At 45.3% G+C, this 23945-nt stretch overlaps 1 protein-coding gene across 1 annotated transcript in view; it reads right to left on the bottom strand.

The window, feature by feature from the left end:
* Positions 1 to 23945, bottom strand: part of LOC121165607 (myosin VIIA and Rab interacting protein) — a 192497-nt gene that overhangs the window by 63328 nt on the left and 105224 nt on the right. Inside the window, exon 3 of the mRNA XM_040994283.1 lies at positions 8169 to 8390. Within this exon, the coding sequence (XP_040850217.1) occupies positions 8169 to 8390 (222 nt within the window). The remainder of the gene's footprint in view (positions 1 to 8168; positions 8391 to 23945) is intronic.

The following is a 23945-nucleotide window of genomic DNA, read 5'->3' as shown; positions in this document are numbered from 1 at the left end:
CCCACTCCCTAGTGGCACCTAAGTCCCAGGGAAGCACATTCGGCCAGCATCCATTGCCTGTTCCTGGGTGTTCACGGCAAGCTCTTCCCCGTCCTACTCTATTCATAGGGCGTGGCCTCTTGTCCAGGGTTGGTGGGTCTTTCAGCTGGCATGGCTGGGAACGAAGGCAACTGGTGAAATGAACAGTTTTAGGCGAGTATGTTTTTGAGGACTCTGAGCCTATCATGCTCCTCTCTCCACAGCAATTCCAAATTGTGTTTTCACAGGCTGAAATCCCAGCACCCCCACATCTTTGGCAGCACAAGAGACGGTTGGCAGCACCTCCTGAAATAGTCGTCTCCTCTCCAGGAGGCACGAGCCAGCTCTTGGCAAAAAACCCGCCTGCTGCAGCAGAAACTACCCACTGCACATGTGCTAATCAGGGAGGCTTGGCGGGCGAGGAGAGATGGCGAGTCCAATGATGCTGTACCCACCAGTATCCGAAGAACTGTGGGAGGCTTATCCATGCACGAGAGCTCTTGTGAGAGTTCAGGGAAAAAAGAGAATTAAAAGAGAAGCCTTGGGCCCAGCGCACTGGCCTAGCAGCTAAAGTCCTTGCCTTGAATGCGCCAGGATCCCATATGGGCGCCAGTTCTAATCCCAGCAGCTCCACTTCCCATCCAGCTCCCTGCTTGTGGCCTGGGAAAGCAGTTGAGCATGGTCTAAAGCCTTGGGACCTTGTACCCGCGTGGGAGACCTGGAAGAGCTCTTTGCTCCTGGCTTCAGATCGGTACAGCACAGGCTGTGTGGTCAGAAGATCTACCTCTAAAAGCTGGTGTGAGTTTTTTTTTTTTTTTTTTTGCACCAAAATAGGCTTCAACTTCGTGATAAAAATAAAATAAATCTTTACAAAAAGAGAGAGAAGCCTATTTTGGTTAAAAAAAAAAACCCAAAACAAAAACAAAAAAACCTCACACCAGCTTTTTCATAATATTTTTTTTTTAAAGATTTGTTTCATTTATTTGAAAGACAGCATTAACAGACACAGGAGAGAGCTCTTCCCTCCACTGCTTCACTCCTGCAGATGGCTGCAAAGGGCAGGGCTGGGCCAGGCAGGGGAAACACAAGCCAGGAGCTCCACCCTGGTCTCCCCTTTGGGCTGGTAGGGACCTAAACAGCTGAGTGGGGCATGCTGCACGTCAGCAGTGAGCTAGATTGAAAGCAGAGGCCAGGACTCACAGCGGTGCTCTGATAGCATCCACTGTGGCGTCAGCGGCTGCAATGTTAGTGCCTGCTATGAGCTTTCTGAAGAGCCCTTATATTCCTGGACTTCAAAGATTTTAACACTAAAACAAGCTCATCTTTGAATTACACTTTCTGCGAATGTTGGAAGTACCCTCATGTGAAAAAAAGAAAAAGGAAAAAAGAAAAAGAAAAGCAGATCCTCTTGAATTCAGCAGTGTTAACTGAGCATCAGTTTCTAAAATGTATTTTAAATGTGGTACCAAAACCATTACAAAAAAGACTCTCGGCTTTGTTTTACACTCCAGTTGAAATGATGCAGTCATACAACAGGTGAATTATCACCTGCATCGGAGAAGGGTTATCCGTGCAAAACACTCATGGCACCTGCTGCTTTACACCCCTGGACTAGCCAATGAGATACACCAATACTGACTTATCACTGGGAGCCCATTTTGAACACAGAATCTATTTCTTCCCATACTGAAGCATGGAGACTCCAGCAGGAATATTAAGCACAAAGAAGGTGGAGATGTGACATGCTAAAAGTACCTTCGACAGCAATTTGTATTTTTGAACACCTGTTTGCAGTGAAACAGAACCTGCAGCCTCACCCAACCATCAGACTGCATTAACTACAAGTCATTTGGGATGTACAACCCCTCTGCTGTAAGATTCCACTGAGTCCATTTTAGGACTTCAATTCATTCACTTTTTTGAAAAATTCAACCAGAACATATGAATTAGGAATCTGATATACATTTGAACCAGAGGTACAGTCTTAACAGGAATCACAGGTTTCCATGTATGTCAGGAGTCTCAATTCATAGTTGAAAACCCTCAAAGTGTTAAAGCCAACACATCAACCAGCTCATTCTTGCCTCAAGCCAAAATGTTGCTGACATCCTTTGTGGACAGGAGTGAAGATGCTGCTGCAAAAATAAAAGGAAAAAATTTGCAGTTTGGGGAGAGTCCTGTTGAACATACGGGGGTGGCTTTCAGGGATCGGGAACGTGTGTAGCTCTGTATATCAGAAGCCCCAGTACAGAAGCTCCCACATTTTGACAAGACAAAATCCAGGCTTGGGAAAGGGAGCTCACAGCAATGGCCTGACAATCTCCTCCTTCCTCCTCAGCAACAATGGGCATTCCTGGGGCCCTACGCACCATTCTCCTGCCATGCAACCCTGGGGAGGCTGTGCAGGAAATGCAGGGTCTTCCTCCCCCAGGGTGAGGCCTCTTCCTCCTAGGAATGAGAGGGATGTCCCTGAGCGCCCAGGTCAGCTTAGGCATCACTCGCGCATCCTTCTTGGCTCTGTTGCACCTGACACAATCAATGCAGGTCCTGGAAGTGAAGGGTCGGCCCTGATGCTTCAATTCCACATGGATTCAGCTTCCGTGTGCTCCAGTTGTGAGAAGCCCAACAAGAAAGAACAAATCCCATCTTCCAGATGCAACAAGGGCCAGCCATCACTGAGACCACAGCCACAGGCTCCTCTGAGGTGTCATGATGCAAAACAGGAGATCCAGAAATTTCTCTCTGGGACCCAGTGCATGTCCCTTGTGCTTTGGAACTGCTGGTGTCTCATCACAGCCCCACGTAGCAACTTTTTTCCTACATGTCTGTCACTGTGGGTTGTATCTGCCATGGGAGGGACTCCCTTGGATGCCAATCCCAGACTGACACCCAGATAGGGTCAACTTTGAAAGACCAACATCAACATCTACCAAGTTCCACTGACAGCTTCAGAAACCACTGCAAGCAAACAGCAGATGGAGGTCCCTGCGAGGTCAGAGGAAGCAAGCGCATGCCTTCATCTGGGATCCCAGCAGCTCCCCTCCAGAAATGGAGACACATCCTGTCGCCTTAGGCCACTGGTTTGTTCTGGCAGCCCAACAACACACACACAGTGGGGGTTCCTGTGGCTCAGCACAGGGAATGCAGGCACTCTCCTCACTCCCTAAATATCATTCACTAAGGACCAGGCTGTGCCAGGAGTGCCCTTCCTGGAGATACAGTCCCTCTGTCACCCTCCCTGCACTCTGCTGTTTCTAACAAGGTGACAAATGATGCCACAGGGTGAAGATCCTTCTCCCATATCAACACAAGCTCATTTCATTGTTTTTCACCAACAAGGGCAAGAGTTACTGCTATGAGGTTGGTAACACAAGACATGAATCTTGAACTCAAGGAACAGAGATGTCAACCTGAACCAGGAAGCATGGGATTGGAGAATTGTCTTCCTGCGTCTCCGTTTAGATGGAGGTTATCACAAATGGGTGAGCATTCATGCTTTACTGTGGCTGGGTGGTATTCCACATGTGTGTGGTGGGGAGCCATCTTCCCTTAATCATTCATCAAATGACAGACACGCTGTTTCTAATGCTTGGTTGTTGTGAATAGTGCTGCAATACCCACGCCAGGGCAGATGTCTCCCTGACAGCATGCCTTCCTTTCCCTTGGGTGTACGCCCAGGAAGACCGCTGGATCGCACAACATTTCTAGTTCTCATTTTTTTTTTTTTTTTGAGGAAGTTCTGCACCATTTCCCACTGCAGCTCTGCCGATTTACATTCCTGCCAACAGGCTGCAAGGGCTCCTTTTGCTCTGCATTCTTGTCAGAATTGGTTATGTCTTATTAACAGTCTGTCACATGGAAGCGAGAGGATATCTCATGCTGATTTTGATTTGCATGTCCCTGATGACTCATTCTATTGAATTTTTCCATGAGATTGTTGGCTATTGATTTGAGAAATATCTGTAGTGAGGCCTACTGCCAACATTTAATTGCATTTTTTTTGGGTTTCCATTTACATGGATATCTTATTCCATTCTTTTATTTCTAGACCATCTATGTCCTCAGGATTCGGGTCCTTTATTTTCTCAAACTCTAAAGAAACTTATCATGTTCAGCATTTTTGCCCAATTCAAGATCCGTTTTAATCTTCATAGCATACCAGATTCGTGAAAACTCACACCAAAAGAATTTAAACCATCAGCAACTTCTTCCCACTGCTTTTGGGTGCATATTCCTCCCGGAAAGCAGCCTATTTCATTATGCTTTTTAAAATGTCTGGTTATAAAAATGTGCAAAATTTGGAAAACTTGGAAACTAAACCAAAAATTAAGAAAAAATAATACAAGCCTACGTCTCCAAAAATGTTCACTTTTAACAGCAATGATCTTGCCTTTCAGCCTTGTGGTTTTCTTCTTATACAGTGGTTATATTACATGCCTTTTTTAACTTCAGAGTTTTAATTTTTCATTGTAAGGCACAAGTTTACCCAAGCTAATAAAATATGCATGTTGTTTTACAGCCTCATGATATTGTGTCAAGTTGAATGTCCTAATTTACTTCTACCTTGTATTTATAACTAATTCAGCACAGCCCATTTTACTTTACATTTTTTTAAACATTCTGCTTTGTCATGAGCTGTAAGTTTTCAAAAGTGAAATTACTGGACTAAGTGTTAAGATGTGCTAAGTAGTTCTGATATATGCTGGCATAAGTTTATGTCCATTTAGACTTTATCAGCAACGGTAGTGCTTTTTCTAATCTAGCTTTACTGAGTAAAAGATTTGCTTACAAAAATCACTCAATTTAATACCAAAAATCAAATTGAAACATGAATCTCCATTGTTTTGATTTCTTGAGAGACTGAACACTTTCCCGTTGAGCTTTAGCTTGTGAGTGTCCCTGGCTGCTGGAGATCACCACTCAGCCCTGCATATTCTTCAGGGGGATTACAAACAGGCTGGGGTGTCTGCAAAGCCCACACTGCAGTGCGTGCCTAAGGATAGCACCCCACCACGCGAATTACGTGGGCTCTGTGAATACTAAGTCACAAGTGATCAGACAGAAATCAAAGACAATCCATTCTGTGGGATAAGGGGGAAATGAAGCCACGTTTTCTTAGAAAAGCCCAAGCAAGTGACATAGGTATAATGAGATTTGTCTTGATGTCACATCCAAGGATTATTCTTTTTTCTTATTCCCTGAAAACATTCAACCAAACTGGTCTGTGTTAAAGGTAATCATACAAATGACAAAAATCAGAGAGAACCATTTTTACTATAAAGCACAGAGCTAGAAAGCCAATTTGGTTCCAACATAAAGTGCAGTACCATTCTTGAAGCAATTTACCCCCAAATGATAATGGCTGATTTCTATGGGTTATTGATTTTAGAGACATTCTGCATTCCTCTCTCCCTCCCTCTCTCTCTCTCTATATATATATATGTATATATAATTTATAATGTTTAAATGCAGTTGTACATTTAATTTTGTTTTTTTCTTCTTTTAGGATTTCTTTAAGTTTTTTTTTTTTTTGCTGTTATTATTTTTAAAGACACGGTTTTGTAGGTAAAAGGATTATTCTTCTACCTCCCCTTTCTCATTCTATTTCCCACCCTTTTATACCCCATATTATTACAATGGTACAGTGCTTCAGCAATAGTCACATGTCCAAACATTCTGCTATTTAAGAATACAATGGATTTCAAGAAGATAGGCTTACATGATTTTAAAATGACAAAGGAAACAATTTAGTTGTATCCCACTTGTTATACAACTCTAAGATAAATAATCCATCATTTATTCTATAATAAATTCATTTGACACTTTCAAGTCTCTCACAGTTGGAAATTTAAACTAACACTGACAAAAGAAATGTATTTTTAATGCAAAAATACAAAGCAAATGAATTGATAAAGAACCAGTGCTATGAATACAGGACAGAAAGGACCATGAAATGGTAATATTCACCTAAAATAAATACCAAGAAGCTTTCACAAATGAAACAAAGGAACACTAGGACTGGCAGTTTTTGAATTGAATATTAAGAGGAACGTGGTCCTTTGTGCAAGTTTCTCCACTCAGCTGTGATCAGCTACGTCACTGAGATTTCCCTTGTGGATGTATCCTTCGGGGAACACACAAAGTTTTACAAATCCATTTTTTTTTCAAGATGAATATACTGGAAGAACAGCTCAAAGCAAGTAATTTCTAATCAAGGAGGGAGCTTCAAGTTGAATGAAGGACAGAGGGGAATGAAGCGGATGACAGCACAAAATGCCCATACCACCATGACCTAACACTACACCACCCTATGCCAAGGGGAAGGCTGGACAATGCCTTGTAAACTAATTCTCTAACTGAACAGACATTTTGCAAAACATCGGGCAGATTTCTATTTGAGATACCTACTTTTGCTGTTTACTACATCCCTGGCTAAAGAATGGCCCCCATGAATCCTCTTGATTTTAGTCCCATTTGGGAAGACTTCCTCTTTCATTGAATCCCTGTAGGACCTCTGACACTTTCTGGATCCTTCCTTTTAAGCTGAATGCACTCCAGGAATGTGGCTGCTACTGAACATGATTCTGTTCCACAGTCGTTCAGCTCACAAAGCCTCCTTTTCTACACCACAGCCTGGTGTGGAGCTGAAGTAGACAGCCTCCTATCCCGGCAGCATTCGCCCTAGTGGCTAGGGGAGAATATAGCATGGGACGTTTCCACAGTAGACATGACGCTTGCCCTACTGTCCAGGTACAAAGCCATGACAATCAATCACATCACAGCCTGTTCCGCTTATTGATAGCACCTCTGGACTACTTGGATGGATACCTAGGAGACCCAAAGGACATTTAGTGGCTCACTCCATTAACTAATTTATGTGGGAAATGCCAGTACTTGTGTTTAAGATCTAAATGGGTAAACACAGCAGGGGAGGAAAGAGGTAAGGAGAGAGAAGGAAGACAGAGATACTTAGGGTATCTATATTTTTGGAATCAGACTGTTTCATAAAATACAATGGTCTCTGTATGTGTTACAAATACAGAGGAAGATAACCAACTCAGAAAAGAATGTGAAGGAAGAAAATCTATTAATACTATAAAGGAGGTACAAAACAAACAATTGGCAAAATTATGGGAAAATGGAACAACCAAGTCATTACTTATAAATAGCAACCTTAAATATAAATGATCTAAAATTTCCAATGAAAAGATACAGACTGGTTGAACAGATCAGATTAAAAAACAGATCCATCTATATGCTGCCTCTAAGAAACACCTCACCAATGAAGATACAAACTCAGAATGAAAGGATGGAAAAGACATTTAATGAAATGGAATGTCAAAAATAACACAAGAGTAACTGCCTTAATAGCAGACAAAACAGATGTCAAGACAGACTGTTAAGAGAGACAAAGAGGTCAGAATGTCATGATTAAGGGACCAAATCAACAGGAAGATGTGACTACAGTAAATGCATGTTTAGTTATACACATATGCTCATTTCAGCTTTTAAAAACAAATACTAGTGGATCTAAAGCGACACATATGCTCCAATACAACAATAATGTGAAACTTCAACAGCCTGCTTCCATCGGCAAACAGATCAACTAGGATAAAAAAATCAACAAGGAAACAACACAATCTATATTATCAACCCAATGGGTCTAACTGGTATCTATAAAATGCTTCATCCCACAGCTGCACCTTCTTTTCATCAGTGCCTGGAACATCCTCCAGAATAGATCATATGCTAGGCTATAAAACAAGACTAAGCAAAACTTTTAAAAAGCTAAAATTAAATCATGCATCTTTTCTGATAAACACCTCAACTGAAAACAGCACCCGACACATCTGCAAAATGAACGCAAGGAAGAGACCAGATGAGAAATTTCAAAAACGATCTTCAGTTCTAAGACCACCCATGGCTCTCCTTTCTCTACCCAGCTGGCAGCCCCTCGTGCTCCCTCTTGTCTTCTTCTGTGTGAAGGCCAACAGATACCTTTACCCCCTACGTCACCTCAATCGTCTCTTCTGTGCAATAGTGCCCAGTTGAATCTTCCATGCTCCGAACCAAAGCATCAGTCGCTCACTGCTGGTCTTACCTGGTTGACGCCATCCGTGGAGATTCAGAGAGTATGCCTGGCCACTCACCTGGCTTGCTGGCAGACGCAGCAGACCCAGACTTTCTCATGCTTCTGGTAGGAGCAGCAGCTCTTGCAGACATTGAACTTGCAGTCCCCACACCGGCGTTTGGTGTTGACGAGGAAGGTGAAGGGTGAGCAGCAGCGCATACAGCAGTGCTCCACAAACTTCTGGTGCTTTGAGAGGATGCTGCACTTGCTGCCTTCCTCATCCAACTTCTGCTTCATCTCACTGGGAAACCAGAAGAGCAAACACACATCAGGCTAGGGGCTGTCACCCCAAAGCACCCTGCCCAGGCGCTCCCCAAGCCAAGCAACCACAGAGGGATCTTCCCAGAGAAAGAACAACTGCTTGGCATTATGTCCAGAAACAAACCCTCAGTTACTTTTTTGTGTTATATTTTAGACGTATATTTTCTACGAAAAGGCATGAACCATTTGTTGCTTTGAGTTCAGAGACTACATAGAAACTATAATGCTAAGGGAAATGAGCAAATCCCAAAAGGTTAGATACCACATGTTTGCCTTAATTTAACCTGTATTTTTTTTTGATCCTGTCATTGATACTGTCTCAACACATGTGTTTCGAAAAATTGAACTTGCATTATTTTTAACATATTGTTTACTCAATACTATGTCAATCAATCCCATAACACTGTATATTGCTGCTGATGTTTTGTTGGGGCTTTTAATTGACCGGGATTTTACTCTGTTAGCTTTGCCTTCAGACCAGGGAAGGTCTCCCCAAGAAGCTGTTAAACTTATCAAGACAATAAGATGCTGGACTCAATGCTGGGTATGTGCTTGCAATGAAGGAATCTCAACTGAACTTGAACTGTGGTTATGCAACAAGGTGGAGGAATCCACCATGGGGGGAGGGTTGTGGGAGGAGCGGGGGAAATCCAAGCATCTATAAAACTGTATCACATAATACAATGTTACTAACAATAAAAAAAAGAAGTTGTTACATAAAACGAAGCACATCTTTGAAAAATAAACCATTTTACTTAATGAATATACAGCCCTGCCGGCTGTGAATACACAGCCTTTGGTCTCGGACCCAAGGTAACACTTGAGTTGCAAAACTCAAAGGGTGCAAGTAATGAAATGTCAGCTTCCTCCAACTGCTCAATGTTAATCTCCAGATGCTAATGTGAGCAACTAATCGGTTTCTGAGACCCTGGAGACATTTCGCTGAAGACCTGGATGCTTGTAGAGAAAGACAAAACATGCAAGGTAGGGCTCCAGGAACTATGAGGCCATATTTTGGGTAGATTGTAAAATCTACTTCATGTTAAAAATGTTTATTACTCTTTCATGCTTTGTTTAGCACAGGAAGAAAATTCAAATACATTATACTGAAGGAGCCTTTTAAGATGCCATTTCATTCCTGGGAATTGGGAAAATGTTTACCCAATCACTTCCGACTTCGCTTATAAGGGTAAAAATGCCAAAAGACATGTTTAATTAAGTACAAATCTTTGAGCGTGTCACAATTCGTACAACAGCTCCTTATAAATATTCCCCTAGATTTCAGCATCCAGAGAATGCCACGAGAGTGAGCTGTTCTCTCCTCCTAAGGAAAATGAGGTTATGGTTATGAATAAATGTCATGCTTACGGGACATTAGTAGATTCAGGGCTTCTGGCACCATATTCAAACACAACAGGAGATGTGCTTAGACTATGGACCAGATAGGGCAAAGAAAGAACTGAAGCATCTCTTAATGCTTTAAACTAACAAGTGGCTCACTGGTTTTTTTCTTTTGTAAGAATTATTTACTTACTTGAAAGCTTTATTAGATAGCATTAATGAAAGAATATTTTCTACCTGTTGGTTCATTCCCTAGATGGCCAGGAGCCAGAGCTTCTTCTAGGTTTTCCAGTGGTGTGGGCCAAACACTTGGCTCATCTTCCATGCTTTTCCCAGCCAAGGAGCTGGATCGGAAGCAGAGCAGCCAGGACTTGAACTGGCACCCACATGGAATGCCAGCATTGTAGGTGGCAGCTTTCCAGGCTATACCATAACACCTGCCCTTCACTAGGTCTCATATGTGTCCACTTGCCTCCCAGGTACAAAGAGTCTTCAGGAATGCAGAGGCTGTTTAGTTGCACAGCAATGATATGCAGGCAACTCTCATTTCTGCACCTGTCAGAACAGGCAGCCAAGGTACAGAGAGGTCAGGAGACCAGTTCAGTCTTAAATGGCTCATGAGTGGGGAAGGCTGCATTGGAGTCCAAGCTTCCTCACCAAAGCCCCAGGCTCTCTTCTCCTCCAGCAGGCCACAGGCCATGGTTTGTGAATTGTCACAGAACATCATGAGCCAGCTCTATGTGTTCCTGGATGCACCCAGACCTCACTATCAATGGCACACAGTAGAAGAAGGTTTGAGGAGGGGAAATGGGCCAGCTCACCAGGGAGAAGCACACAGGCTGGAAATGAGAGACAGGGAGGCTGCAGCGAGCAGCTAACCTGCAGGAAGGCAGGTCAGTGCAGACAACATGCAGAGGAACATGGAAGCGGTTGGAGCGGAGTTATGACACAGCCGTAACGTGGCTCTGTAGAGAAACGCAGCTCACTGGAGGGTCTGTGTGTGTTATGATGAGAACTGGGCTCAGGCACTTACGGAAGCTGAGAAATGCCATGACTAGTGGTCTGTAACTGAGAGGCCCACGGGTATGGGTGGTGTCATCCAGTTCCAGCCTGAAGGCCTGAACCAAGAGAGCCAATGGTGTGGACCCCAGCTAGAGTTTTCTCTTAGTGTTACAACAGCTCCTTATAAATATTCCCCTAGATTTCAGCATCCAGAGAATGCCACGAGAGTGAGCTGTTCTCTCCCAGCCCATCCCACTGAGACTGAATATAGGCTCAATGGAACAACCCACACCTTCCTTCTCCAAACTCCCATTGCAAAATATTCTATTGAGATCCCATGGATATACTTCTGACCACAGTCTAGCCTTGTCATCATCTGTTGCTAAGGAAATGTGACCAGCACTGGTCTTCTTGTTTGTTGGCTGACATCTGTAATGGCTCAACCAACCCTTTGATTATGATTATTAAAACGGCTCATTTTATTGTTGAATTGATTGAATACATAAATACACATTTGGATGCAAAAATCAATTTAAGAAAACCCATACTTTTTTTTTAACCCATACTTTTTTTAAACCTATTGAGAATTTGCTTGAAGTTTTATTTACTTTCTTAATGGATCCTCCTAAAGTAATGGAACTGGGGGACCCAAGGCTATAATTTTGAAAATTCCTAACACATTATCTTGAGCCTGTAGCTTCTGAGTTTTTCACTTGGTGTATTTACTTACATTTTGCCTACAGGAATTACAAAGCAGAAGCAGAGATTTTTTTTTTTTTTCGCAGTTCCAGGATCTCTATTTCCTGCTTCTAATTGCATCCACAAGGAGTGGATCATTAAACAGTGAGAGTGAGAAAGGACTCAGAAAAGACCCTGCATCTGCCGTCAGCAGCTGGAGTGCCCTGCCTCCTGTGAGCTTCATCACAACGTGACAGATGTGTGGGTCCACAGGAGGGACTTGCGGAAATACAGTGGGAAATAACAGTGCCCTGGAGAAGAGGAATGGGCTCAAAGACTGGCCAGGACATGGGTACTAAGTTAGGTTACACGCACACTGCTTTTCTTCCATACCCAGGCAGCCAAAGATACTAAACCAAGAAGACAAACCAAAAGCATAATGGAGAGTGAACCTAGGTCTGTGCGGACAGACACAGAAGGAGCGAAGGGGAGATACTAATTCTTCTCTTCTTCCATAATGACACAACCTTGAATTTTTGCTTCCCACAATAAAGCCCATGTTTTGCAGCATCTCTTGCAGTTAGGTGTAGCCAATATGACTAAGTACTGCTTGATGAGACTAAAGTGGAAGTGAGGTGTGGGACACAGGGAGCCCGGAGGAAGCTCACTCTGCCAGGAGGAGCATCTTTCTCGTCTTTCACTTTTCCTACCCTTTCTCAGTTTGTTGGTGATGGCTGGAACTCAGCCTGCCCTCTTCAGCTATAATCTGACCTTAAGAGGCTATATGGATCAGATGGCCCAAGCAGTCCAGAGTCAGAACCATGAATTCTCAAAACCTGCTGACATCCTATTGGGCAGAGGCAGCAGGAAGGTATGTCAGCTGGATGGAGAACCAGTGCAAAACACAGTAAGATGGGGAAAAAATAAGCTGAACCCAACAGAGTATGGAAGGCCTGAGGTGAGTGAAAAGCAGGCTGCTCTGCAACATTTGTCCTCCCATCTGCCTCACCGGCCTTGCTCCTGGCCAGCTGCTCTGTTCTGCTCTGGAGTTGGGTGGGTCTGTCAGAGACCTTCCTTGCACAGCATATGGGGTTTGGAAATGGTCATTGCTACTGTTCCCTTTACAGCTCCCTGCTACCACAGTATCCAGTGTGGCTGGGGTTCCTGCCCTCCTGGCACTTGCAGCCAGTGAAAGCTCTGCTGTAGTCTTGGCTGTGCATCTCAGAGGCCAGTTTTCTATGATACCCTGATGGCCCTAACTCCTCAAGTGATCACCCTTTCCCTTTGACCTCGGTGCCTAGCCGAATTCCCAGAAGTCCCATGGCTCTGTTGCAGAACATCCAGGGTGGTCCCATGTCCAGTGGCTCTTTCTTGTTTGTATCTATGGCTCCCCAACATTGCTTGCCTTTGTCTGGTTAGCCAAGCATCCTCTCAGCTCTCACCAAGTCCTCTCAGCTTCCTCTCCCAAGGCTCACCCTCCCTTGGAAGAGAAGATCATTTTCATGGGGGAAAATGTTGCAAGGACAGCACAGGTGGAGGCATCAGAAAGACCTGGAAGGATGCTTCATCTCTCTGACCTCAGTTTCCCTGTCTGCATTATGATGCCAGTTATGTATATTTTGTGAGGTGGATGGGTGAAGTAGAAAGGAAGGACACATTTGTAAAATCTGTGTATCATGGACATAGGATAAAACTCAATGCTTTCATCATTGCATTTGCATTGAGTACAGCAGAGTGATGACCTAATGGAACCATTGAGAAATAAAGGACACAGCATTTCCAGTGACACAGGCTTTCTGAAAGCAGGTAGCAGCCCTGTGCATTCAGAAGCTATGCATCCCCTTCGAGTCCATTTGAGTGTCTCTCATGGGGCTGCTTAGCAAGGCCTGGGCCTCCACTGCAGAATTTAGCAGTCATCCTTTCCTCTCCATGGTGCCAAGGCTGCCCAGCACAGGGCCTTAGCAACAGTGGGATCTGCCAGTCTCTGCATCTGGTCCATGCAGCTCCGGGCACCTACCCACCCGTCAAAAAGCCAACTCTGCTAGAAATCTCACTCCGTGTTGCCTTGCCTTTCTGCTTTCTGCATGGCTGCTTGCCTTGGTTTCCTTGAGAGGGTCCCTGTCACACAACTCCATCCATGGGCAAGGCAGGCAAGATATGCTTTAAGCAACAAAGCACCCACATGGGCTCATCACGGCTTGTCCGCATCCCTCATGTTGTGTTGGTCCCATCTAGACATAAGGCTATCAGCACAGAAGAGGCTAGACCCACTACAGAGAAATCCAATTGCTCTGGACTTGCTGCCCTTATGAATGTCACCCTCAGCTGGAGCAGAGATGTGCCTTCTGGCTTTGCACCTGTCAGACCTCAGAGAGTTGCGATATCAGGAGTCCTGAAAGGTCTTGCTCTTCATAACTAGGTCATTGAAGAACCACCCTCTCTTAGCTCTGTCTTTCCCTTCTTGCTTCTCTGAGTCTGAACTGGTTCTTGTTATTGGAATCCCAGGAAGACAATGCAGAAGGTCGACTCACTTCCTCGCATCACACTCCTCTTCCCTGGAGAGCAAACTGGGACCTCCATGGTGACTCAAGGCCTGGCTAAGCCAGAGAACTTGACCATTTGATAAAGAAAGTCAGCCTTCATCTAACAGCCACCCAGGGGTTAGGATTAGACAAACATGTTAGTCTTTGAAAACTTGGTGAAAATACTCATCCTGAAGCCAACATCTAAAGTTATCCACTGCTTTAAAATTCATACTGAACACATTCATAGTTGAAATTTCTTCTCTTGCTCACACAAATGGGTCCTACATCATTTATGTGGCTCTTTATTAAATAAACATGGATGGAAATGCTTCCTGTACCATGTGACATTCTTAGCTCACAAACGTTCAGAAATAATCACAATAAAAAAGACATATAGCCATGGTGGCAGGAGTAGGGAGGATGGGCAGGCAAGAATTGCAGAGCTGAAAACAGGGCCTTGGGGTCCTTTCTGAGGACTAGGGAGCAGCTGGAGCTACTGAACTGAGCCAGGAAGAGCCGGGGGAGTCTAAAAAGCCATTTCTAGAGAAGCTGTGTGATGTTTAATTGGATGTGTTGATCTGGCTGGGCTGCAGGACCAGATGTTTGGTTCAACAGGTTGGGATGCTGTTGTTGAGGTACTTTTTAGAAAAGATGAGCATTTAAACCAGTAGACGTCACCCTGCCAATCCAATTCCTCTAATATGTGTGGGTCTCACCTAATCCATGTGAGGCTGCAACCAAGTGACCACCCTTCCTGAACAAGCATGGGATTCTGCCACCAGACTCTTCGGACTAAAAAATCGTGCCTGGGTCTTCAGCCCTCCAGCCAACCTGCAGATTTGGGGACTTGACCAGGTTTAACCATCGTGTGATCCAGTATCTTAAAATAAAACAACTGCGTCCATGCACTCATACATCCCATAGGTTCCTGTTTATCTGGAGAACTCACCACAACCTGCTGGATGCACACTGCCAGCAGCAGAACTGCAGGTGCACAACTTCCACCTCAACACAGAGCCCAGGAGGGGAGGGGGCAGAACCAACGACGGGCCAATGTTGGCTGGGCTAAGGCTGCCTGAGCTAAGGCTGGGTGCATCCAAGCAGTTGAGCTTTCTTCTCCACTCTTCCCCCATAATTTCCCAACTGACACACTATCTTTGTAAATTAATATAAACTCATAGGACCACCTGTTCCCCTGTCAGCTCATAGGAAAGTGACAGCCAGTGAAGCTCCTGGGTGTCACTGTTGCAACGAGGCTGGCCCCTGACAACCGATCAGGTCTACTGGAAGCTGCTTTCTTGATGGTTGGACACATTTGTGCATATAGAATTGTGACCAAAATACAGACTGTTTCCAAGTAACATGGGAAATGAAGCCAACATTAGCTCCTTCTCCACTGTGAAGATATCTCCCTAGAGAGCCTACTGAGGTCACCATACACTTGCAAAGCTAAGACATGGGCCCTCAACACCCTGACCCTTCAGTTTAACCACGTAAGGGGACCCCAACGGCAGCAGCTTCCCGTTCTGCTTCACAGCTAGCTTCTGGTCTTAACTAGCGTACACCATGAGTGCAAATACGGAATGTTGTGGAGTAACTATTGATTTTCACAGCTACAGGGCAGCCTGACTACTACTGAACAAAGGTGCTCCCATAACGGGTGAGGTGCTCAATCACAGGATGCTCACGTGGAAACCCAAAGGTCGTCTCACAACCTCGGAATTGGCAGATTCTGACTCTGTGAGCAGTCAACACACACAGCTTCCCCTTGGGGCAGCCAGGCTCGGTAACCAGCCCCGCCACTTGCCTGAAGGTGCAAGTCAGGAACAGTAGCTTTCTTCCTCTTAGCCCTTCTGAGCTGTCCTAGTCAACCCGGGTCTGACACTTCCTGCCTCCCAAACATACTCTCTCTGTTCATCTCCATCTTTGCTGTCACGGTCTAGGCCCACTCAGCTCCTTTCCCCAATCTCCATTGTGACAGTCTCTTTCAAATGTAGAGTCACAGCTCCCTCTACTCTAACCTCCAGAAAGGAGGACCCGTAAAATATGAAAATACAGGACAGGTGCTTGGGGCCATGGGCAAGATATCCCTTGGGATGCCCACATCCCATCTTGAAACACCTGCACTCAAGTCCCAGCTTCCCTCTTAATTCCAGGCAGGACACAGTTCCTGTAGTTGGGTTCCTGCCATCCATGAGGGAGACCTAGGCTGAGTTCCCAGGGTTTGTGCTTGCTCTCAGCTCCTGAGCAAACTGCTTATGCCCACAGCTCTCATGGCCTGTTCGGGTATGAGAAGAGCGGGATGCCTTAACCCACACGGCTAGAGGTCAGTGTGAGCTCTTCAGAAACAGAAGCGAGAATATAGTGATCCCAGTAAAAAGCACATAAATTTGAGCTGGCTACTAAAGCATCCTCACGTGTGTCTGGAATACCAAAAGACCTGAGATGTAATTTGATAAAAGTTAGCCACAAAAGTAAAAACTCTTCAAAAAAAAAAAAAACTAAGCTAAGGGAGAAAATACGTATTAAGAGAAGCCAGACTATTTACTGCCCTCTCCTCAACCCACCTTGCTTCACCCAGAGCCGTGATCAAAGCTATGTCCTTTTCAGTCTATTAGATGTCCAATACGTGGAACTGAAAAATATCATAACTCCAGCATCCAGCCCTTCAGTTGCTCTGAACCAGTAAGAACCTACTGTCAACAGAGTCAACCCCATTTCTTTTTTTTTTTTTTTTTTTAAAGATTTATTTTTATTATTTTTTCATTGGAAAGGCGGATATACAGAGAGGAGAGACAGAGAGGAAGATCTTCCATCCGATGATTCACTCCCCAAGTGAGCGCAACGGGCCAATACTATGCCGATCCGAAGCCAGGAGCCTCTTCCGGGTCTCCCACGCGGGTGCAGGGTCCCAAAGCTTTGGGCCGTCCTCGACTGCTTTCCCGGGCCACGGGCAGGGAGCTGGAAGGGAAGCGGGGCTGCCGGGATTAGAACCGGCGGCCATATGGGATCCCGGGCGTGCAAGGCGAGGACTTAACCACTTGCGCCACCGCGCCGGGCCCAACCCCATTTCTGAGGACTCCCAAAGCACATGGCAGTCCTTCTCTGGATCAATCCTTACTTGGAAATGTCTATTCTCTGCAAAGCCCTTAAGAACATATCACAGGCTGTGTGTGTGTGTGTGTGTGTGTGTGTGTGTGTGTGTGTGTGTGTGTGAAAGAGAGAGAGAGAGAGAGAGAGAGAGAGAGTGTGTGTAGTGCTCAAAGGCGCACTAATTTCCACCCACAGTCAGCCAAAAGTTCCACTGCAGGTGATGGACTCACATCTCACCCTCACAGGTAGTCCTAAACCATTACCTTAAGCATCAATTCTTTCTCATTTCCCTGCCTCATTGCTATGTAATATCTTCTTTCCATTTCTACTCTTACACATTCTTCAGCTTTAAAATGCCTGAATTTGAACCCATGGTACAACTGAAGAAATACATATCTTCCTAGCTAGCTAGCTTTAGCTAGAGCTGTTGCTATGCCTACAGCCCTGTCTATGCATGTGCATCGGCACACAGATACAGACACTAGTTTGAACGGTTTGGACTGGCTGTAGTCTCTCTGTTTTAACATCACTCTCTGCAGGTTGTTCACCTAACCTGAGCTCTATCTTGCTGAGCGTACCCAACATTCATAAGGAGCAGAGGAGGGCTACTATTGTGTTTATAGTTAGGGTCTTAGAGTGATATGGTCATAGAGGTCTCTTACTTAAATATGACTTCCTCAAAATGAAATTTTAAATGCCACAGGAGGACCACTTTACACCATGAATCAAATATTCATGTATCCTCATGCCTGAGTTTTTTGACTAGTCCTATAGCCAACATTGATGAAACACCTATATGCTTTGTCTCCTATTAAAAGATGACATCCACTTTACTGCAAAGACAGGATTTCACTCTTATGCCTGAGTAGTATTCTGTGTGTGTGAGTGTGTATGTGTGTGTGTGTGTGTGTGTGTGTGTGTGTGTGTGTGTTCTTGCCACATTTCCTTTATCCAGTCATCAGATGATGGACATCTGGGTTGACTGCATAGTTTGGCTGTTGTGACCTGAGCTGCAGCAAACATGCAGGTGCAGATAACTCTTTCATACACTAGCTGTATGTTCTTTGGGTATAGTCTCAGGGAACAAGGATACTAACACTGCACGGTCGGCAGGAGAGTGGGATGATGAGCCCTCTGTATTAATCCCTCACACTTTTGATTGTTTATTTAAAACTATCCTGAAACAAATTTGCTGGAGACTTGGACACCACTTGCATCCTTGAGGATGGATGACATGCAAGCCACAAACTGCAGCAGCTCCTGGAAAATGCGATATACCCACCCCTAGCAAGGTATCTGTGAGCGCTGACCACCTGGCAGCAACTTCCAGGGTGCTTCTCAAACCTCCTTGTGGATCACAAAAGTTAGACCTATAAAAATCAAGGCGCATGCATTTATTTGTAACGTTTGTCTATATTTACAATCTCATCTGACACTGACAAATTCTATGCCTCCTGGACTCCACTTAGCAGGTAAATTTAAAGGAACAGAAACATGACTAAAAATGACAGACAAAGAAAATGTGGTACCTATACTCTATAGAATACTACTCAACCACAAAGAAAGAATGAATCCGTCTCTGGGAACAAAATGGATGCAACTGGAAAGCATTATACTAAGTGCAATAAGTTAGTCCCAAATATGCAAATATGCTTCCACGATCTCACAGATCTGTCTACTTGTCTTATTTCATTATTTCTAGTGATTACCAGTTGCCTCCATACATAGTGCAAAAAATGTAGTCTATAGAAGTGAGATTGATTGAGATCCAATTATTGTTTGTAGTCGGCGTGTCTACACTCTTGAGGAGAGGAGGGAGAGAGAAAGAGAAGGGAGGAAGGGACAGGAGGAGGGAGGGAGAGAGGGAAAGAGTTGGGAATGCTAGTGGGAACTATCACTATGCTGCTATAGCTGTGTAACTGGAAGGCTGGCAGTCTTCAAAAGGTAGAAAGGGTTACCCCAGAGTGAGGACCTCATAATCCAAAGAGGGCAGTCCTGCTGTGCCCATCCTAAGAGCCCTGAAATGCATGTGTCTGCCGGCTGGTCACTGCCACCCATGCATGACATCCAGCTGTGTGCTTTAAACGACAAAACATGGCTGTGGGTGCAGTGATGGTAAGACAATGTAGCTTGTTTCTGGTCATCTGTATTTTCTCAGGGTATCAAGACCAACACTACATTGATGAATGTAAGGACTTGTCAGGAATGGGGCAGATGGAGGAGAGAAGAGAAGCTGTGAATAATAGATATTTGTGAAGAAAGACAAACTAGACAAGAAGTTTAGAAGCACCGGCGTTCAGGGCCCAAGACTCTTGAAGTCATAAATTTGAAGCAAAGGTATCAGCACAGAGCTACATTTCTCCCAGCCACATTCAGTAGCTTGGGTACAGGGGACATCACAGAGGATGCCAAAGCTTAACCAAGGGAGGACAGCGTCATTTGAGTATGGCTGAGAGAGGGAAAAGGATTGAAGGCCAATGTCGAGTGCTATTTTTGAATGTATTCTCCAAGAAGCACGTACTGGAAATTGAATTACCACTGCAATAGTATTAAGAGATGGGGCATCAGAGAGGTGACTAGGCCATCTCGTGTCCTCATGAATAAATGAACAGTGTTATCAGAGGAACAGGTTCACGATCAGTATGCAAAGACAAATGTGGCCTACTGGTCTTCCCCCAGCCTCCACCCCACTGACATTTGGGCCTGGGTGTGGTCCTAGTAGGGAAATTGTGAGCACCCCTCTGATGGGCTGAAGCTCCCAGCAGTGAGCATGGGGACTAGGGCTGGGGCGGACCTGGCTAGACAGGCAGTGGCACCCACAAGCATGAGTGTAGGCTGGTCAGGCTGTGGGGTTGGTCAGGCTGAGCTAGGCTCTGACGCCCACTGATGTGTATGAAAGCTGAATGGGATGGAAGACAGACTGGACCAATTTTCTGCATGTACCAGCATGAGCAGGAACTAGGGCTGGGGGCAAGCCTGGTGGGGGTTACTTGGGGAGTCACTCCAACTAGGCTGCAGGCACTGATGTGTGTAAGGGTCAAGTGTGTGGTGGGCAGGTCTGGGCTGGGCTGGGCTGGGCTGCAGCATCCACTGGTTCGTATGAGAGATGGGGCTGGTGACAGAACTGACCAGGTGACTACAACTACCAGTATGTGTGTGTAGGCTGATATGGGCGACAAATTGAGCTGGACCCCTCACTGGCTAACACAGAGGAGTCAAGTCTGGGTCATCTCTAGTGAGGTTTATTTAGGGACCCCTCAACTGGACCACTAGACTCAGAATTCCAACCATATGGAAAATCACAGGATCTGTGGTCTGCCCGTGGAGTACATGTATCAGAACTGGGTCTCTTCGGTTGTTGAATATTGTGCAGCAGACAGCATGTCCGGAAGCACATGGGGGACGTGACAACCAGTTCATTGAGGCCTGCAGAGGATGTCCAGTACCAGGGAGGGCAGAACAAACTGGACAGCTCTTGGTCAAGCTTTGACAGCAAGTGTCTGGGCAAGCGGAGACTCTGAGATGGACTGTATCAGCCAGTGAACCTTGGAAGGATTTCCTCAACCTTGCAGCAATGAAATCAACAGCATCTCAGAACTACTGAAACCACTTAAGCAGTACCCTTGGAACCAACTCCACACTGGGCACCCTGGGATGACATCAGGTAGCCGTCCCCCACACGGGACTGATGCAGTTGGGCTGTTGGGATTGGGCCTCTCCCCACTTTCTCCAGATACAGGAAGAAAAAAGAAGATTAAAAGCAGTAATCTCATCTACTTTTCCCTATTCCTCAACCCTCCCCCACTCTAATCCATGGCCCCATGGACATGCATCCTTAACTATGTTAAACACTACCAAAAACAAATTTTAAAGGAAGAAATAAAAAAGAATTAATTTAAAGAAAGAATTTACAGGCTGGAAGTGCTGAGGATGACATGGCCTGGATAAAGACAAGGGCTGGGAAAATGGATGGAAGGCAAAGAGTAGAGAGATCGGGATGCTGGCTGGGTCTTGGCAGATGATGCGTCAAGAGGGTCACAGAATGAGTGGGTGAGAGCAGAGTGGTGGCACAGGGGAATGGCCACAAGGGACAAGGGAAGGTGGCACACAGAGCACTCAGATGGCAGGTGCTTCAAGAATCTGGCGTCCCGGGCCGGAAGAGGCCCTCAGTGATAGTGCAGATTATCCCATAATGCCACTGTGGGAAACACATGCACAGTAGCTATATCCATGGGAAGAGGCCTGCTTCTGAGCAAGATCAGGACGGCAACGCTCAGAGAAAGGCTGCAGAGCACAGCTCCCCTGCTGCTGCCGCTGAAGGTGAGCTCCAGAGAACAGAGGATGAAAGTTGGGTCCAGAGGGTGGAGAGAGAGCTCAACTGTAGCAGATGGTGAGAAAGTCCAGGAACAGAGGTGGCTCAGCTCTGCGGGGCTGAGGAGCTTGATGGTCTGGGTCCTTAGCAAGGGGCAGTGAACAGGCAGATCTAGAAAGAGCCTCCCTCTTGTATCTCTGGGGTTAGTCATGATGGGAAAACTGGGCAGCAGGCAGTCTTCCATGAAGTCTCTCTTGAGCCCGTGGAGAGTTGCATTTCCAGGCTGCAGTAAGAGCTCTTTCCACTAGATGACACTCATTCCAAAAGTTAATGAATTCAACACACACTGAGCACCTATTATCTGCTATGCACTGTTCTAGGCACACAGACTATTATCAGAGGATGAAAGAGACGACACATCCTGTTTTCAGGGCCCTTACAATTGTTGCATCACGTAATGAGGAGCCAAATAGCGTATCATGATAGGAAATGATAAACACTATGTAAGAAGAAGAATGAGAACAGGTTAGATAGAGAGCTGGCGTGTTAGAGTACCGACCTTAGTGGGGTGGGCAGAGCAAGCAAGCGACACTTGAGCAAAGATTTGGAGATGGCACAAGGAAAAGCACAGCAGTGGAAAAAGCTGGTGCAAAGCCTGTGGAGTGAGCAGTCTGATGTGTCAGAGAACAGGAAAAAGACGGGGAACTAGCACAAACAGAGGAGAGGTGAGCATAAAGGCTGTACAATTCTCAACAGTAAGCCTAATGAAATCAAGCAGAACCTACTGCTAGAGAAAGAATTCATGGACAGCAGCATTCTGCCCCAAAACAGCTCTGAGCTGGGGACAGGGCCACAGCAGTGTTGAAACTCAGTGCTCCTTATTCAAGGTGGGAACGAGTGGACATTCTGAATTCTGGAAATGAAACATTGAAATCCGTTTTCATCTGGCTTGAACACTCAAGCCTTAAGGGGATAGGTACATGTTCTGAGGACAGCTGGTTGCACTGGTTGGTCTTTGGAAGGACAAGGAACTCACTGAGACTGACGCTTGGGACAGATCAATGGTAACAGTTTGCCATGTGGCTGCCAGGAATCCTCAGTGTCATCCTCAATGAACGTTTATGCATGCTCCACTAGAGGGCAGCACTGAACTTAGTGAAAAATGTCTACTTGACAAAGAGAAAGTGTGTCATCTCCTGGGCTGTGATGACGGAACGCTCAGAATGAATAACTAGATAGTCTGGAAAGCTTCCAACAAGATTTTGGACCTTCAACATCTCTTCATTCATGCCATGTGGACTAACATCATAATAACAATCACGGGTACCAGCCTTTGCTGCCTGCTTTTTAAGCCTTTCTGGTTTACAATGACTAATCATTTCATTTAGTCTTCAAAATAATTCAACAAATGGTGATCTATCTTACAGATAAGCAAAGAGAGGCCCAGACACTGTGAACAGACACTGTGTGGCACTTGGATTACTGAGTCCGTGATTTACTGCATACCATGGTATGGATGTGCCTTCGATATTGTTATGTGCTGTGCTGTACCTTCCCAAGAAGGGAACTGCAAACGGCGAAATTTACAAAAGGGGAAGGGCCCACACAGAGATGCGGTCTGCATCAGTCTGTCCCCACGGGGCTCTCTGGAGCATGCTCTGTCCACAGACTTGGCCCCCCCTCAAGAGGAGAGGACAGACCGGGATGCTCCTGCATTAGCCACACGTCTGTGGGAAGACACTCCACCAGCCCAAAGAGGTTTCCCAGAGGGGTGTGGGTGGCGAGGAGCCATCGGCAGGTGGGGGACTGGCAGAGGGGCACTCGGTACATCCACCAGGGATCTTACCAGCAAGAGATCCACTCTACCTTTCAACACTTCCATTCCCAAGGAAGTTGGGACGGGGGAGTGGAGGTGTTATAATTATAATTAATGTTCTCATTTTCAAATGGTTAAATACAAAGATACTTCAAAATTTCATGTCTTGGTGACTTGGGGCAGCAGGAGAGGACTTAGGAGCTGGAATCAACAGGGCCACACTAGTCTATCCTAGTGATATGTGATGATAAAATTTCCAATCAGTAACCCCTAGGACTCAAACTCAGAGGTAACGAGTAGGAGACACAGCCAGAGGTCTGGACACAGACCCAGATCCGAAACCCAAAGGGGAGAGTTTTGATCAAGGAAACCACTAGTACCTCCTGCTTTGTTTTAGATTTTTCTTTCTCCCATCGGAATACTATTTTCTACTTTTCTGCCCCAATATTTAATTTGGTGTCCCATATGCTAGTCCAGTGGTGGCAGGAACAAAAGGAACTGCTAAATGACACGAAGGCCAAAATGTCATCCAGGCCCAGTTTTCCAAATATCAGAAACCTGTACTTCAGGTTTCGATCTGGCGATGGTATTTGGTTATGGATTAAGGCCTGTCAAATCTACAGTTTCAACCAAGGTTTCTGAAGAAGTTTCTGGCTGCTTTCTAATTGATTGCGGGTTTAACCTATAATGGACACACTGCCACAATAAATGCTCTTCTTCCTGAGAGGTATCAAAATTTGTATTATTCCAGATGACAGAAAAATATGG

This window comes from Ochotona curzoniae, unplaced genomic scaffold, assembly GCF_017591425.1.
Source record: "Ochotona curzoniae isolate NIBS_2020 unplaced genomic scaffold, NIBS_Ocur_1.0 contig_908, whole genome shotgun sequence".
Lineage (NCBI taxonomy): Eukaryota > Metazoa > Chordata > Mammalia > Lagomorpha > Ochotonidae > Ochotona > Ochotona curzoniae.
The sequence above is the reverse complement of the archived record's forward strand: the minus strand, read 5'-3'. Positions and strand labels throughout refer to the sequence as shown.